At 40.3% G+C, this 14,368-nt stretch overlaps 1 protein-coding gene across 1 annotated transcript in view; it reads right to left on the bottom strand.

Moving 5' to 3' along the window:
• enox1 (ecto-NOX disulfide-thiol exchanger 1) overlaps nucleotides 1–14,368 on the bottom strand; it is a 137,252-nt gene that overhangs the window by 29,094 nt on the left and 93,790 nt on the right. Inside the window, exons 5-7 of the mRNA XM_005751919.2 lie at nucleotides 6,649–6,816; nucleotides 5,467–5,673; nucleotides 4,519–4,752 (exon numbers count right to left, since the gene is read on the bottom strand). Of these exons, the coding sequence (XP_005751976.1) occupies nucleotides 4,519–4,752; nucleotides 5,467–5,673; nucleotides 6,649–6,816 (609 nt within the window). The remainder of the gene's footprint in view (nucleotides 1–4,518; nucleotides 4,753–5,466; nucleotides 5,674–6,648; nucleotides 6,817–14,368) is intronic.

Below are 14,368 nucleotides of genomic sequence, written 5' to 3'. Positions count from 1 at the left end.
TCTCTCATTCGCTTTGCAAATATACAATGAAAACGTGGATGGATGAACAGATGGATGCAGTGTTAGATGTAAAAAAACAAAAACACCTTGATGGTACAGTCTTTTTTTAAAAACTTTTTATAATGTGTTAGTCCCCGCAGGGAAATTACTCCCCTGCATTTAACCCATTCACCCAGCGAAGCAGTGGGCAGCCACCAATGCAGCGCTCAGGGAGCAGCGTGTAGAGACGGTACCTTGCTCAGGGGTACCTCAGGGTAGCTGTTCAGTGGAGTCGAACCCCCAACCTTCCGATCACGGGGCAACCACTCTACCTACTGAGCTATCCCTGTCCCATAAAAGTAAAAAATAAAAAAGTAAAAAAAGTGTTAGATGTAAAGAACAAACAAACACCTTGATGGTACAGTCTGTTCTGTGAAGAAGAAAACTTCCAATGACAGGTCTGACATTGAGACTTACCTTTAATGACTATCTGAGATAGATGTAAAAATGGGTTCAGAACAGCAACTCAAACTTGGATCAATAAAGCAGATTTAGAAAGAACAGATATGTCTGTCTGTACCTTATAACACCGACTATGTGCATCAGTTTGAGTAATTCAAATCATCTGGATCTATTGTTGCACGAAGCAAGGACCATGAGGGTTTTTACCAGTTCCCATGGAAATAAGATATATTTGATTCCCACTGATGGTGGTAATGTGTTTCTCAGCAACACTTTATTGGCACAAAGGTCACAGTACGACATGAGGTGATGTTATTATTTCTTTTTGTGTGGGAGTTATTACAGTCAAGATTTTGACTTTCTTCTCTTTCATGCTTTATTTAAATGATGCCTGCAGTGGATCTGACCGCACATTAAAGACGGGTTTAGGTCGAAACACAGAAAATATAACAATAACACTAGATGCTAATGTTTAGTTTGCCTGCTCAATCTGAGACAACATGAAGGTCATCACAATGCATGAAGGCAATAACAGTAATAAGCAGTGCGCTGGATCTGAATGTGATTAAATTGCACTAAATTGCAAGTGATTCCAGCGCCGCTGTTTTTATAAACAGAGAACACTTACAACCTTTTACTGTAAATATGCAACACTTTCAATCACTGGAGACAAGAATTAGCCACAGCAGAGTGGAGGCAACACGGAGGAGGTGGAAGAGGACGAGGAGGAGAGTGACCTTCACAGCAAACACCCCTCATTGCTCACTTCTCACTTATCAAAACCACTGCCAACTCAGTCCCACACTTCATCCTCTCCCATCAATTCTCCTCACGTGCAGAAGGAGCAGGTGGGTGCAGGTTTGCAACAGTACAGAAAGAAAGGGAGTGGTCCGTGGTATTAATCCCATTACACAGTAGATAAATAGGGGCTTGAAAAACGTAACTCCTGTAGTAAAACTGGGCTGATTTTAAAAGGGAAGCATAACGAGGACTTTACCTTTCTTTCAAATGTCACCTGAATTATTCATTGTCACGATTCGTTCTTTTATGGAGCACATTTCTACTCAGGTTTAAAACAGCTTGGAAAAAATACTTGGTGTCAAGCATGGGAAACATCTGAGATCAAACCATGGATTGCTAAATTTTACTCAAACACAACATCTGAACTGCATTCTCACCACATTTTCTGTTAATATAACAATAAATATTATATATACGGATTGGTGCTGCAGCTGCAATGATGCAGACGCTATTCGGTACATTGTGGTGAAGAGAGAGCTGAGTCTGAAAGCGAAGCTCTCAATTTAGTGGTTGATCTACGTCCCTACCCTCACCTATGGCCAAGAGCTGTGGGTAATGACCGGGAGGAGCCCCCGGAGCAGACCCAGGACACGTTGGAGAGATTATCTCTCGGCTGGCCTGGGAATGTCTTGGTGTAGCCCGGAAAAGCTGGAGGAGGTGGCTGGGAAGAGGGGCATCTGGGCTTCTCTGCTTAGGTTGCTGCCCCTGTGACCCGACCCTGGATAAGCGTGATAAGACGGATGGATGGATGGATGGAAGGATATTATATATATATGGTCAGTAACCCTTCTCATTACATTGTACCACACTGGGTATGCACTCAGTGTGATTCATCAACACGCAGGGTTTGCCAGTTGAGGAAAGATAACAGAGGAAACTTCAGCATGTGTCAAAGGTTTTGGATTGTTGCTTTGGTTATTTCTTGTTTTATATAGTAATCTATCTTTCTGTTTGTTGCTGCTAGCTTTACTTCATCTTACCCACAATTTACCTACAGTCACACATTTTTATACTTGCATTTTACCTTTGTTCTTTGGTGTCACCTTCCCCCCCAATGACTTAGAAAAAACCCCCAAATTTTTTTCACTTGTAGCCACATGCTACAAGTGAAATGCCCACCAACTTCCTGTGAGAGTGGTAAGACCAGGAAAGCACATTTGCATTCATTGTAACCAGGTGTTGTGCACTGTATGTTTAAGCTAGTCCAGTTTTTTTTTTTTTATCAAGTAATGCTAACAGCATGGCTCAATCCAAGTATCTTTATGTCTGTGATAAATTTGGTGATCATCTGACTTCTACTCCAGTCACCAGTGCACACATAGACACACACACTTCATCTATGACAGCTGGGAGGATCCTGCGACTTTGAAATGGTCGGCAAAATGAACTGATGGATATCTTATTATACAACTTGGAAAAAAAGACAAATACTGCAGCATCACAGGTACTTTAGATCAGCGGTCCCCAACCCCCGGGCCTCGGACCGGTACCGGTCCGTGAGTCGTTTGGTACCGGGCCGCGAGAGTTGAGGCTCAGGTGTGAAATGTATGGTTCTCAGGGTTTTTATCAGTTTTCAGCGTTATTTTGTTATCGTTTTTATCGTTAACTCGGTTTTCCTGGGTCTTTTCACGTGTGTTATGAATAAACCTTCTTTTTTTGGTACCGGTACTAGTTTTATTTTGTTGTATTTATCCGCGACACCTTAAAGGCCGTCCATGAAAATAATGTCGGGCATAAACCGGTCCGTGGCGCAAAAAAGGTTGGAGACTGCTGCTTTAGATAATGTTAGCATCCAAAGTATGTTTGTTAAACATCAACATCAGTATTTAGCTCCAAGCTTCATATTGTGTTGCTGCTGCCATAAAAAAACAGCTTAGAGTCTGACAATTATAAGAGGTTGTGTTTTTTGCTGTACAAGAAGTCAGAGAAGTCATCTTCTTTCTTCCTTTCCAGAGGAAACACAGGGCCTAAAACGATGTATTTATGACTCGATTAAATCTGTAAACGAATTCCAGAATCCTACAATGGCTTACTTAATAATGCATATCTTACTGGATTATAGCTGCTAGAAGCATGAAAAGAAGAAATAAGCAGGAAGCCACTGAAGTTAATAAGAAAGGTAAAGACACATAAAAAAATTGCAACTGTTTTGTTTTATTTTGCACTGTTGAGAACTCTGGTAAGGCTTTTATTTAGCAGTTCTTGCTCCATCTCAATCGTGTTTGTCTCCTTTATTGTTCACAGTGTTTGTACTGATGACTGAATGCGGAGAGCTCACAGTCTGTGCAGATATCTTTGATAAACACTTGAAAATCTAATAACTAAAATCCCACTTCTCCAGTTGCTTTTATTTCTCTCCCTTTAAAAAAATATCTGATACTCTGTTGTCACAAAACCTATTTCTTATGTCACTCCAGAGCTCTCTGAGAACTGCTGAGTAATAACTGCAGTTTTTACAACAACACACAAAACACTGCTGTAAAACAAGAAATCCCTATACAGGCTGATGCAAACATGGCTTCTTGGACAGTCTTTGAGTGTTTCCCCTGTGTTTGCACACTGTTTGCCTGCATTATACTGTTGCCATCAAACACAGTTGTTTATCAGTGGCTACAAACGGGGGGGATGAAGAATATCAATAATTGTGCAGCTTCCTGGACAATTAATTCATGCATGTTATTGGGTATCACAGCAAGTGACCTAAGCAGGAGATTATACACACACGCACACACAGAGCAACAGATGTGTTGCCAATCAAATTAAAAGCGTTGTTATCTGTGACCTACAAATCCGCTTTGAAAAGTCATACATGGCTTTGGACTAATATATTTACTACAAGGGATTTTATTTACTCTCTGTATCCATGACAACAGCTGCAGATTTTGTTCGTGCTTCTGAAACACATCAGAGACCACCTGACCCAAACCACGAAAACCTTGAACAGATTCGGTCCAACCCTGTCACATTAGTGATCAAGCTCATGGTTGTGCTGGCCTCTGCAGTCTTTGGGTTCCTGCCCTTGCCAGCACACCAAAATTAATTTGGATACAGCCTTTAAAGGAGGAGCAGGGGTTGTTTTTCTGTGTGCATGTGTGTGAGATTTGCCCTTTAGAAGCATCAAGAGTATCAGCTGACTCATCACCTGATATGAGTTAGCAATGAGATCAGTTGATCGCTAGGTTTGTGGCACAGTAAACTTGTCCTATAGTGATGGAAATTACTTTCTCAATGCAAAGCTAATGACACTTTCTCTGCAAACTCGTTGCCAGTGCTCACCTTTTAGTCTGTCTGCTAACAGTGCTACCTCATGTTCAGAGTAGTGCACAATCGGAGGGGGAGATGGTGGCCGCAGTCTGTCTTCGTGGATCTTGCGGCGGTGTCTTTCCTCTCTGGCCAGTAAGCGCTGTTTACACTCCCACTCATAAAGGTCATCTCTGGCCTGGGCAAAGTCTACATGGATCTTCCCAGAGTCCTTTTTATCAGTGCTGGATCCGATACGCATCCGATACCCTGAAGAGGAGAAGGTGACACCATTATATTTAGGCATTTTCTACAACAGGTAGAGGCATGTCATTAGATTTGATCTGCCAGGCAGAAAATCATTAGGGTGAAACATGAAGATGATGAAGAATTATGAAAAATACAGTTCCTTAAATATCCACCTTAGACTGGGCCTAAAAATAAGCTCTTCTCACCCTCTCTTATAATATCTAGCTTAACAGTAGAAGTAGAAACAATCCACAAAATCAATTGTGGTGTCTATACTACTTTTCTTCTTTATGACAACTACCTGAAGGTGAATTTTATATAACTAAGCAATGAAAAATGATAATAAAGCTGAAAGTTATGCATAACAAGAGAGCGGTCAACTTAATAGATAATGATAGCTAGGTGCTACATCATCTTGTTTAGCATGCAGCTGTACTAAAACACACACTAGCAGATCTGCTGTTATGCTGAGTACATTTTATTAAAAACACAATTGTTTTTAGCTAGCATTTCATTAGCCTTTCAATCCAAACTATGGATACACCAAGCAAACCAAGCTACTCAGCCAAAGCTAGCATTAACAGATAACTAGCCAACTACCTTTTTATCCCAATATGGCCCGCTTTGTAAAAATCAAAACAACAACAACAACAAAAAACAAACCAAGACAAACAAATGAAAACAATATCCCAACTGCAAACTTGAGGCATTGTATTTCCCAAGAAAAGTGCTCACCTGACAGGTAAATAGCCTTGTCTACCATGAACTCCTCACTGAAGCGGATGTGGCAGAAGTTCTTCTTGCTCTTTCGGATGGCGATGATCTCCCCACATTGGTCAAACACTTCCCTGATGATTTCCTCTGTGGCGTTCTCTGGCAAACCCCCCACAAATACTGTCTTACAGCCGGGAGGGCGCTCCCGTGTCGAGGGAGGAGGAAGGTCTGAGGCACAATAAAAGGACCGGTTACATGATTATATGGCCATATCATCCACAGCTCTCCTGCTACACTGCAGTTTAAAGAGGGAAACTATTGATTTTTATGTCAAGTTTGAGCAATTAAAAAGAAAAAAAACAACAACATTTAAATAATAACATCTAATATTAAAATAGATTCCATCTCACATTTATGCTAATTACCTAAGTAACAGCCTGCAAAGTCTCACCACTAGATATGAGCAGACTGCAGTCAACTGAATTCAGTTTTTTAACCACTTCAAATTCTGCTACATAATTCTAACTATGATGGCTGCTGTAGGACAAACAACTCTGGTTGCCTTTCATCTGTTGTTTAGTGTAGGCTCTCAGCCTGCTGTTTACTTCAGCTGTCAATACGTGTCAATGCATATTTTTCTGGATACAGTGATACTGAGGTGAGTTGTTGAGGATATCCGAAACTTTTCTGTTGGTAAGCTCTGCTGTTTTTGACAGTGTTAACTGCTGTCAGTCGGCATTAGTGAAACTTTCTTTGAAGTCGAGCTAACGTTATTGGACTTGGACACTTAGCAAATAAACTCTCATATGGTCTGAGAATGTAATCAAACTGTTTATGAGAGGGAAAGCGTCATTTCTTTGGACACTCGAGTGTAACATTAGCTGGCAAAGTGTTATAAACAGCTGTTTTTGTTTAGCCAGCTCATTATTATCATTATATAAAAGATGGAGCTTGAGATGAGGAGGAAGAGAATTCAAAAATGCTTGTTGCATTGCCTCTTTCATGTTTTTGCTTCTTTGTTGAAGGAGACAACTTCTGGACTTTTTTCTATTAAATAAGTATATAAACATTACTGACTGTACCTTTGAGCTAATCAGTTTACTTTTACTAGCCTGATTTTGCTGTCTACCTTTACTGCAAAAGTCACACCCCTAAAAGTTTTCAAGTAAAGTTTATCGGTTCTACATTAAAGTACAGTCTTACTAGGGTTCTGAGGGAAGAGAGTGCAGCTCTTGCAGTGGATGATCTCCTTGATGACGGGCATGTCGGGGGGAACGGGTGGAGGGGGGACCAGGCTGATTCCTGCTATCATGGGGTTTATGGGTGCAATGAGTCCCAGCCCAGGGTCGAATCTCTGGATACACAGAGAATCTGCATGACAGAATAACAACAGATTACACAACAAAAACCATAATTTTTCATACTTTCTTTTCCAGTACGTAAAGAATGATATAGTCTGATTTCAGTCATGCTAGCGCCATGTCTCTAGGGATGGTGTGTCTGCTGGTTGGTGAGAGATATAACATCTATCCAATGAATGGAATGATGTAATGTTTTGTAAAGACATTCACGGTAAGCAGAGGTTAAATTCAGTGACTTGTTCTAGCATCATCACAACGTTTACATTTGTGGCTGTGAAAGACACATTTCAGCAACTTTTGTTAGCAACCCTCCCCAGAGGAAATTCTCTGTCACTGTAATTGGCAAATAGCAAACATATTTTCCTATTTAGACCATCCAAGGTCTAAATAGGAAAATATTGAAAAGTCTAAATGTGTGAAGAAGACACATTTGACTTTATATTATTGTGCTTTATTTTTAAATATCACTGTTATTATTATGAATATATGGGTATTGTGATGCCGCCGTTGTACATTTGCAATGCTTCACTTACACCTCAGTGACTGCCTCACAAGTTGGTCCTGAACTGGAGTTTCCACATGGATAAATTCCCTTTTCAAACGCTCATAGTTACCATCATTGGCACCGCCAAACTATTCAGGGGAATGGTTTATTCAGTACCAAGAGTTGGTATATTTAAGGGCCGTTATTAAACCAGTGGATGGTTTATTTATAGAGAAACAGGGCATATTTATAGAGGAAAGTGAGCTAAATCGGACAATAACCCATTTTTGTGAGAGGAGAAAACAAAAGCATTATTGGGTTATAATTGCACTTTAACATTTTTAAATCCTGTTGAAGAACCAATAAAACTGTTATTGTTGAGGTTTCTGTGTAGGTTCTTAGTTATCCAGGTCATGTGTGACTGTCGCTTTCTTTCCAAGCTCCTTTGACTATTGTTGAATTCATTAGGACTCTGGGACTTAGATGGCTGGAAGGTTGTTACCGTTAAAACCCGATTAGTGGTCATAACAAGAGCTCGTATATACAACATCAACCGCATATGCAGAAGAGAAAAGGAAATTAGTTAAAAAAGAAAAAGGAAGTATAAACGATCACTCTCTAGATAAGAGATAAAAGAAAAACTGGGGACTGGATCCTTGGAAAAGGACAAGAAAATATCATCTCGAGTGTACTAATGGGAAAAGCGCAAGGGAGGAGAGGAGAGAGGGAAGAAGAAAATCTCTGTTCTCTAGGACAAAGAGAAAGTGAGGAAGAAGGGGGAAGATAAACAGTGAGAGGACAGAGGCGACAGGAGCAATGCTTCAGCTGTCTGGGTGAAAATAGAACAGGCAGGTTGGAGGAGGGCGGAGCAGCATTGCATGTTCCTATCTTCAACACTGCAATAACAAGGGAGCGGGAGGAACAAACCGTCAGCAGAAAATCTCCCCCACCACCCCACCGCTGCCCACACAGCCACAACACCACAGAAAATAAAGTGATTCAGATTACAGGCGAGGGAAGCTGTCACACTCGGAAAGGACAAACGTCCCTTACAGAAATTCAATAAAAAATAAACGTTTCTTTTTTTCCTGCTTTGTACAGAGGATTGATAGAATGCACCAGTGATTTAGTGCGAAGGCTTTTACTCCTGCCGGTCTGAACATTCAGCACACTGCAAGCCTTCGTTGGAAACAATCAGCAGCTCATAGGAAGCACAGGAAGTGAGGCGCTTCAGTTAGCTTGGGATAAAGGGAAAAATATAAAATTACCAATGGTATTCTCAAACCGCTCACATTTCTTTCCTCATAGGCATTGCAAATCCCTTAAAACAAATGTGCCAAAACCTGTGGTTGCTGAAATGAGTCCGGTTCTAAAAGCATCTCGCTGCCAAGAGATGGATGCCAGGTGACCATACCCAGGTGCTAGCAGAGGCTTCACCTCTGCTAGTTGAGAGCTTACCTGTGGTTAATTGCACCCAGCCAAAAGTTATGCTTTTGACAAGTCATTTTCATAAGGTAGGGCAGTAATGAAGCGTCTCCATTTTTGTCCTTCCTTACAGTAGCCAACTCATTTGTATGTTAGTCAACACTATTTATTACATATCTGCCTCTTTGCATCTATACCATACATGAAGGCAACTACTTCAGTTTGCAAGTGTTAGCTGATAACTTTACACTCCACCGGCTCGTCACTTCTGCCTCCAAATGACCAAGATGACAAAGGATTGATTAGATGCTAAAATGTTAGATGATATATATTCATCAAATATTTTGTGCCTCTCAGATAAGGTAAGTGATGCTCGTATTCATTTGTTTTAGATTGTTTTTCTTTCCTTTCACAAGTAGATAAAGGTCTTTTGATGAATTTCAATTAAAAAAATTTATATAGCACCAAATCACAACAACAGTCAAGATAAGAACCAGGCTCAGAGAGGGGCGCCCGTCTGCCATGGCCGGTTGGGGGTGAGGGGAGGAAGACGGGATGAAATACACAGTGTGGAGAGAGGAGCTGTTGTAGGGAGCAAAAAGGAAAGTTTTACACCTAATCTTAAAAGTAGAGAGAGTGTCTGTCTCCCAAATGCAGGTTGAAATATCTTGTTATAGGGCCATCAGCCTGCAGCAGATATTCATGAGGATGGGTGTGTTACATATGGAACTGACAAAGATTCAGACTTTGGAAGGATGAGGACAGTTTTGGAGAGCATTCCAGAAGATGAATACTACTCCTTAGATTTTGTCAGTCCCCACGCTGCTGAGCTCAAGCTGAGATTTGCACAAAGGGAGTGATGTGGCCTGGTGCTTCACATCCTTCAATAAATAATACATTTGAATGATTATTAGATAAACCCTCCACAAGCCTCATAAAAGCATTTCTTGGAGAAAAATGGCCTTTATGCTGGTAATCTTTGGTCAGCACAATGCTAATAATTCCAGACATATACTAATTTGTACTCAGCATTAGATCACACCGAGTGCTGCAGGGTAAAACACATTTTGTTTAGCAAAGAGAAAAATGCTTCATGTACTCTTTATTACACATCTTGAGGCTTATAAAAAGAAAAAAAAAACACTTGAGAGATAATCCTCCATTAATCTGACCACATAGAGCCAAGATGCATTCAGAGATTCTTCAGGTCTTAGGAAAACTCATTAAAACGGCATCTGCGATACCCTCGACAGGTAAATTACACATCTCCTTGCCACACATTCATCATAATCACAAAAGGCTGGTTTTGTTCATAGCTTTTCCTCCAGGAGCCAAAGTGATTCAAGCCAGGTTCATTTCTCTGGCTGAGAGCTCTGCTGCGACTGCCAGACTCAGAAACAGAGGAAGGAATATAAGGAAGAAAAACACACACACACACACACACACACACACACACACACACACACACACACACACACACACACACACACACAAGTAACTGAAAAAAATTAAAACCAGAGCCATGAAGTAAAAAGACAGGCTCTGACAGTAGAAAAACAGTGATCGTGCCTTTAACTGTGCTTATTTAGTACTATACACTGGAACCACTGACAGAAACGCGTAGCATTGACCGTGCTGCGAAACATCTGGCTGTGATTAACATCAAGGTGAGAGCTCATCAGTCACGACACACCCATACAATGAAAAGTGAGCATTTAAATGTATCCTAATTGTAATCTTAACACAAATCACACTGGAGCTCTGACCTACATGGCCTCGTTTTTAGCCCTTAACAAATGGGTCCAGGTTTCACACATGTTTCCAATACTTTACAATATCATAACAAATGACTCTGCATATTAGTTCAAAGTGTTGGTACTTGTAATAAACTTAAATATATATACTTTTTAGATTCTGGACTTTTTTAACTGCATTACATCTGTGCAATAGCGAGGGTTAGCAGGATTAACATTAAAGTTTGCTTCTTATAACACAGAAGGACAGAAGCTGCAGTTAGGAAAGTTTACCTGCTTTATTTTTAGTCTTGAAGATTGGCCTTTGCACCTTTTGCTTAATGTTGCATTGTGACACTGTGGGCGTATAAGGAGACGAGACGACGAGAGGGCATCAGGTTCTTACAGGATTCTGTTTATTTTGTACAGATAACACAAAGTGTGAAATGATGCAGCATCAATGGCCATTTACTTTTGTTTCAGGCATTGCTTCTGTTGATTCTCACTGTAACTGTAACTCAAGTTAAGTCCAAACTAATTTATAAATAATTCTTGGTTTAAGCTGCTCAAATACACAGCAGGAAATTTGGTTCGCCCACCAGCTGCACTGGGCCCAGCAATCTTTAAGTCTTCTCTAAATTCATCAGGTCCACTTATGTGATGTCACAGGCTCCGCGTGCTTTGTCCTGCAGTGGTCCTTTTATATAGGGTCAAACAAACAACCTGCAAAAATCCAAACTACTATCAAGAAATCACCAAAGCAGACTGAGAGAACACAGATGAAACATACACACCAAAGAGAGATAAAAGGGCACAAGATGAACTGAAATGAGGCAGAGATGTGGGTGGGAAAAAGAACAAAGGGGAGCCACATGAGGAACTAAACTTCACAATAAAACACAAAGTAAACTCAGATCCACACACACATACTATTTTATTACTTTAAATAAAGTCTCTGAATACTATCAGCACCACTTTAAAAAATTAATAATTGTCTCCTAGAAACGTATGAAAGCAGAAACACATGTTTCTGTGGTATGACCCTTCAAAAGACACATATCTGATCCACTCATCCGTCTTTTTTTTCTGTCCGCCTTTCATTACCTAAATGTTCCCTCCCTCCCTGTAGTTTAACAAGGGAAGAGAGCTGCAGATGTTGCCAGAGGTGTAGTCTCATCACATCATCAGAGTGAAAGAGCATGTCATCATTTTAATATTTCCACTCGGATCCAGAGGAATTTGGTTGCTACGATGCTGTTTGTCCCTCCCTACAACAGCTCCTCTCTCCTCATTGTGGCTTCACTCAGTTAAATCCATGCATTCAATTATTCTGGACTTAACACACACACACAACCAACAACTCAACAAATCTCCCCACGTGCTCACATATTAAAGCCCCACAATGCAGCACTTATACAACGACAGCTCTTACATGGTAACACACATGCGACCATAAAGCTCAGACAAATCCCCACGTCTCAGAAAGACAATTTCGTAAATAGATCCTGAGGTGAAATTAAGCCCAGAGAAAGAGAAACCGAAGCAGAGCAGCTAGACACAGAGCTTAGTGTAGTTTTAGTTGAAATAACAAGTGAGAGCGGTTAGTCTGGAGCACAGCCACACTGTACACCCTGCTGAGGGACACAGAAAGCTCAGTTTTTAGTTGTGGCCTTGCATATATTTCTCTGGTTACACTTCGTAGTCCGCCGGGCACTTTTTGAGGTATATGGTTTACATATGAAAAAAGAAGAAAAAAAAGAGAGAACAAAACAGCAGTATTTATTATGTCCAGATGTTTCAGTTTATATTGAGACGAATGCTTTTTCCAGCCCTGCCCTCTTTAGCAAAGTGTCACAGTTTGATATATCTGGAAAATTTCTGCCTGCTGATGCAAGAAGCACTCTGTTCTTATAACAACACACAGATTATAAGAAAATGTCCAGCGTTCATAATGATTAATATCTGCTTTGTGGTCCAGGAACGCTCCAAAGATTCACAGGAAGAATCTGTTGGGGGATAATTAATAGGAGAGCAAAGAAAGGCTGCAGAGCAGTGCTGGCTGGTACATTTAGTGTTGGCTGAGAAGTGATAAAAGCAGTCAGGAAGCTACATTTAAGTTTTAGATATGTCACTGAAACAGAATTAAATACAAGTATTTTCCAAAAAATTCTTCAGATTAAATAAAAGCCAAAAGATTTTTTTAAAGCAAGTGAAAGAGAATTTCACAAAGGATGAAATACTAGAAAAACATCCTATCGTTCTGACATGCTCGGTGGGTTTGTTGGGGTAGCAGGTTATTATATGACATCATTCTCAATGTCATTGTGTCCTCATGCTAAATGTATGCATCATTGCTTTAGTCAAAACAAAACAAACCAAAAAAAGATAGATGTTTGCACATGTGTTCAGGTCAGGTCCGACTAACTGCTTCATCCAGAATAAATAAATAATAACGACTAAGTTCGTTTCAGGTTGCTTTTCTCCCTATCAAGTAACCAGTTCCATCGCTGAGCCGCAGGTCTTCCAACAATCCTCACATGGTTCCCATCCCGTGTCCCCCTCTGTAGCCAACTATGGTGCACATTTGTGCACACCCTGTTTTTCTTGTTTTGGACTGATTCACACGGATTCAGTGATATTTCTGAGCCCCAGGTTACAATCAAAAACAGGACACGCAGGCTTGAATAAAAAAAGTTCAATGATACACCTAGGTTTTTACTTTTACCAAGAAATAACACGGCAAGGACAGGATGTACTAACAGCTTGTATGAGTGCAAAACTTTCTCTAAGCACAGGAGAACGTGGGATTTACTAAAGAGGTGCAGTAAATGTTTAGTGATGGAAAGGCATGGTCAGTAATTTTGATGTATCCAGAGAACAACTCTCTCAACTCTTTTTGATTTTGCTCATTAATCAAAACATATTGATTCTTTTCCACTGCCTCACATCAACCTGACTTTCATGTTGTTTCCAGTCAGCACCAGATATGCAAAACTCACTTCTCCAATTTTTCTCACTGTTCAGTCTGTTTCTCAGGGCCCAGATAACAGGCTGTTATCTGGCTTACAGACTCGAGCCTTTTTAGTGCTGGTGGAAGTGGTGGGACCATAACATTGCCTCGTGTGGTGAGTGATTTTATTTCCATCTGGAGAATTTGAGAGTCTCTTTAGGTAACATTAAGCGGTAATAACTGAAGCAATACAGCCCTTGTACCTTCTACATGAAGACCTGTAATATACATATCCACAGATTTATGGTTGCTGAGAGCTTCTGAAACTGAGACAATCAAATACAAACCAATGCATTCATCGGACAAACAGGGCCTGGATCCAGAAATGATCGAGCAGCATATAAGTTTATTCACCTTACTTAACATCTGTCACATATCCATGATATTTACAGAGCGAATACGACGACTTCTGATATTTCACAGGTGTTTATATAATTACTCTCTTTTTAAAAAATCCACTTAACTCCATCCTCGAGGTTTTCGTACCACGAACGTGCTGCTAGTTAACAGACCACCTGTTGTTTTTTTCTCACATAAGAGGTGATAGGGTTAAAACACTGAGCTGCACAGCTAAAATTCTGCTAAAATGAGAACATGCTTCCTTATTTCCATGATTGTACTTGAAGTAATTGTTTTGAATGAATGAGACAAATGAGCCAAGAACTTTTAATTATTGGTAATCTAAACAGTTCAGAAAATGTTGTGAACCTGGGTGTCAGAACAGAATCAATCACCAGTGTGACAAAAAAATTCATTGGTGAAACCTCAGTAACACAAGTTGGACAATGTAGAGTGGAAGTTTGTAGGGTAAGGATATGATTCTGAATAAACAGAACCAGCCCTTTAAAATATTCCTAAATGAACCTTCATATCCATCCTTGGGATCAGCTTGGGATATATATATATGTAT

Source organism: Pundamilia nyererei, unplaced genomic scaffold (genome assembly GCF_000239375.1).
Source record: "Pundamilia nyererei isolate P.nyererei 1_Seehausen unplaced genomic scaffold, PunNye1.0 scaffold00334, whole genome shotgun sequence".
NCBI classification, from domain to species: Eukaryota; Metazoa; Chordata; class Actinopteri; order Cichliformes; family Cichlidae; genus Pundamilia; species Pundamilia nyererei.
This window is presented reverse-complemented; position numbering and strand designations above follow the sequence as displayed.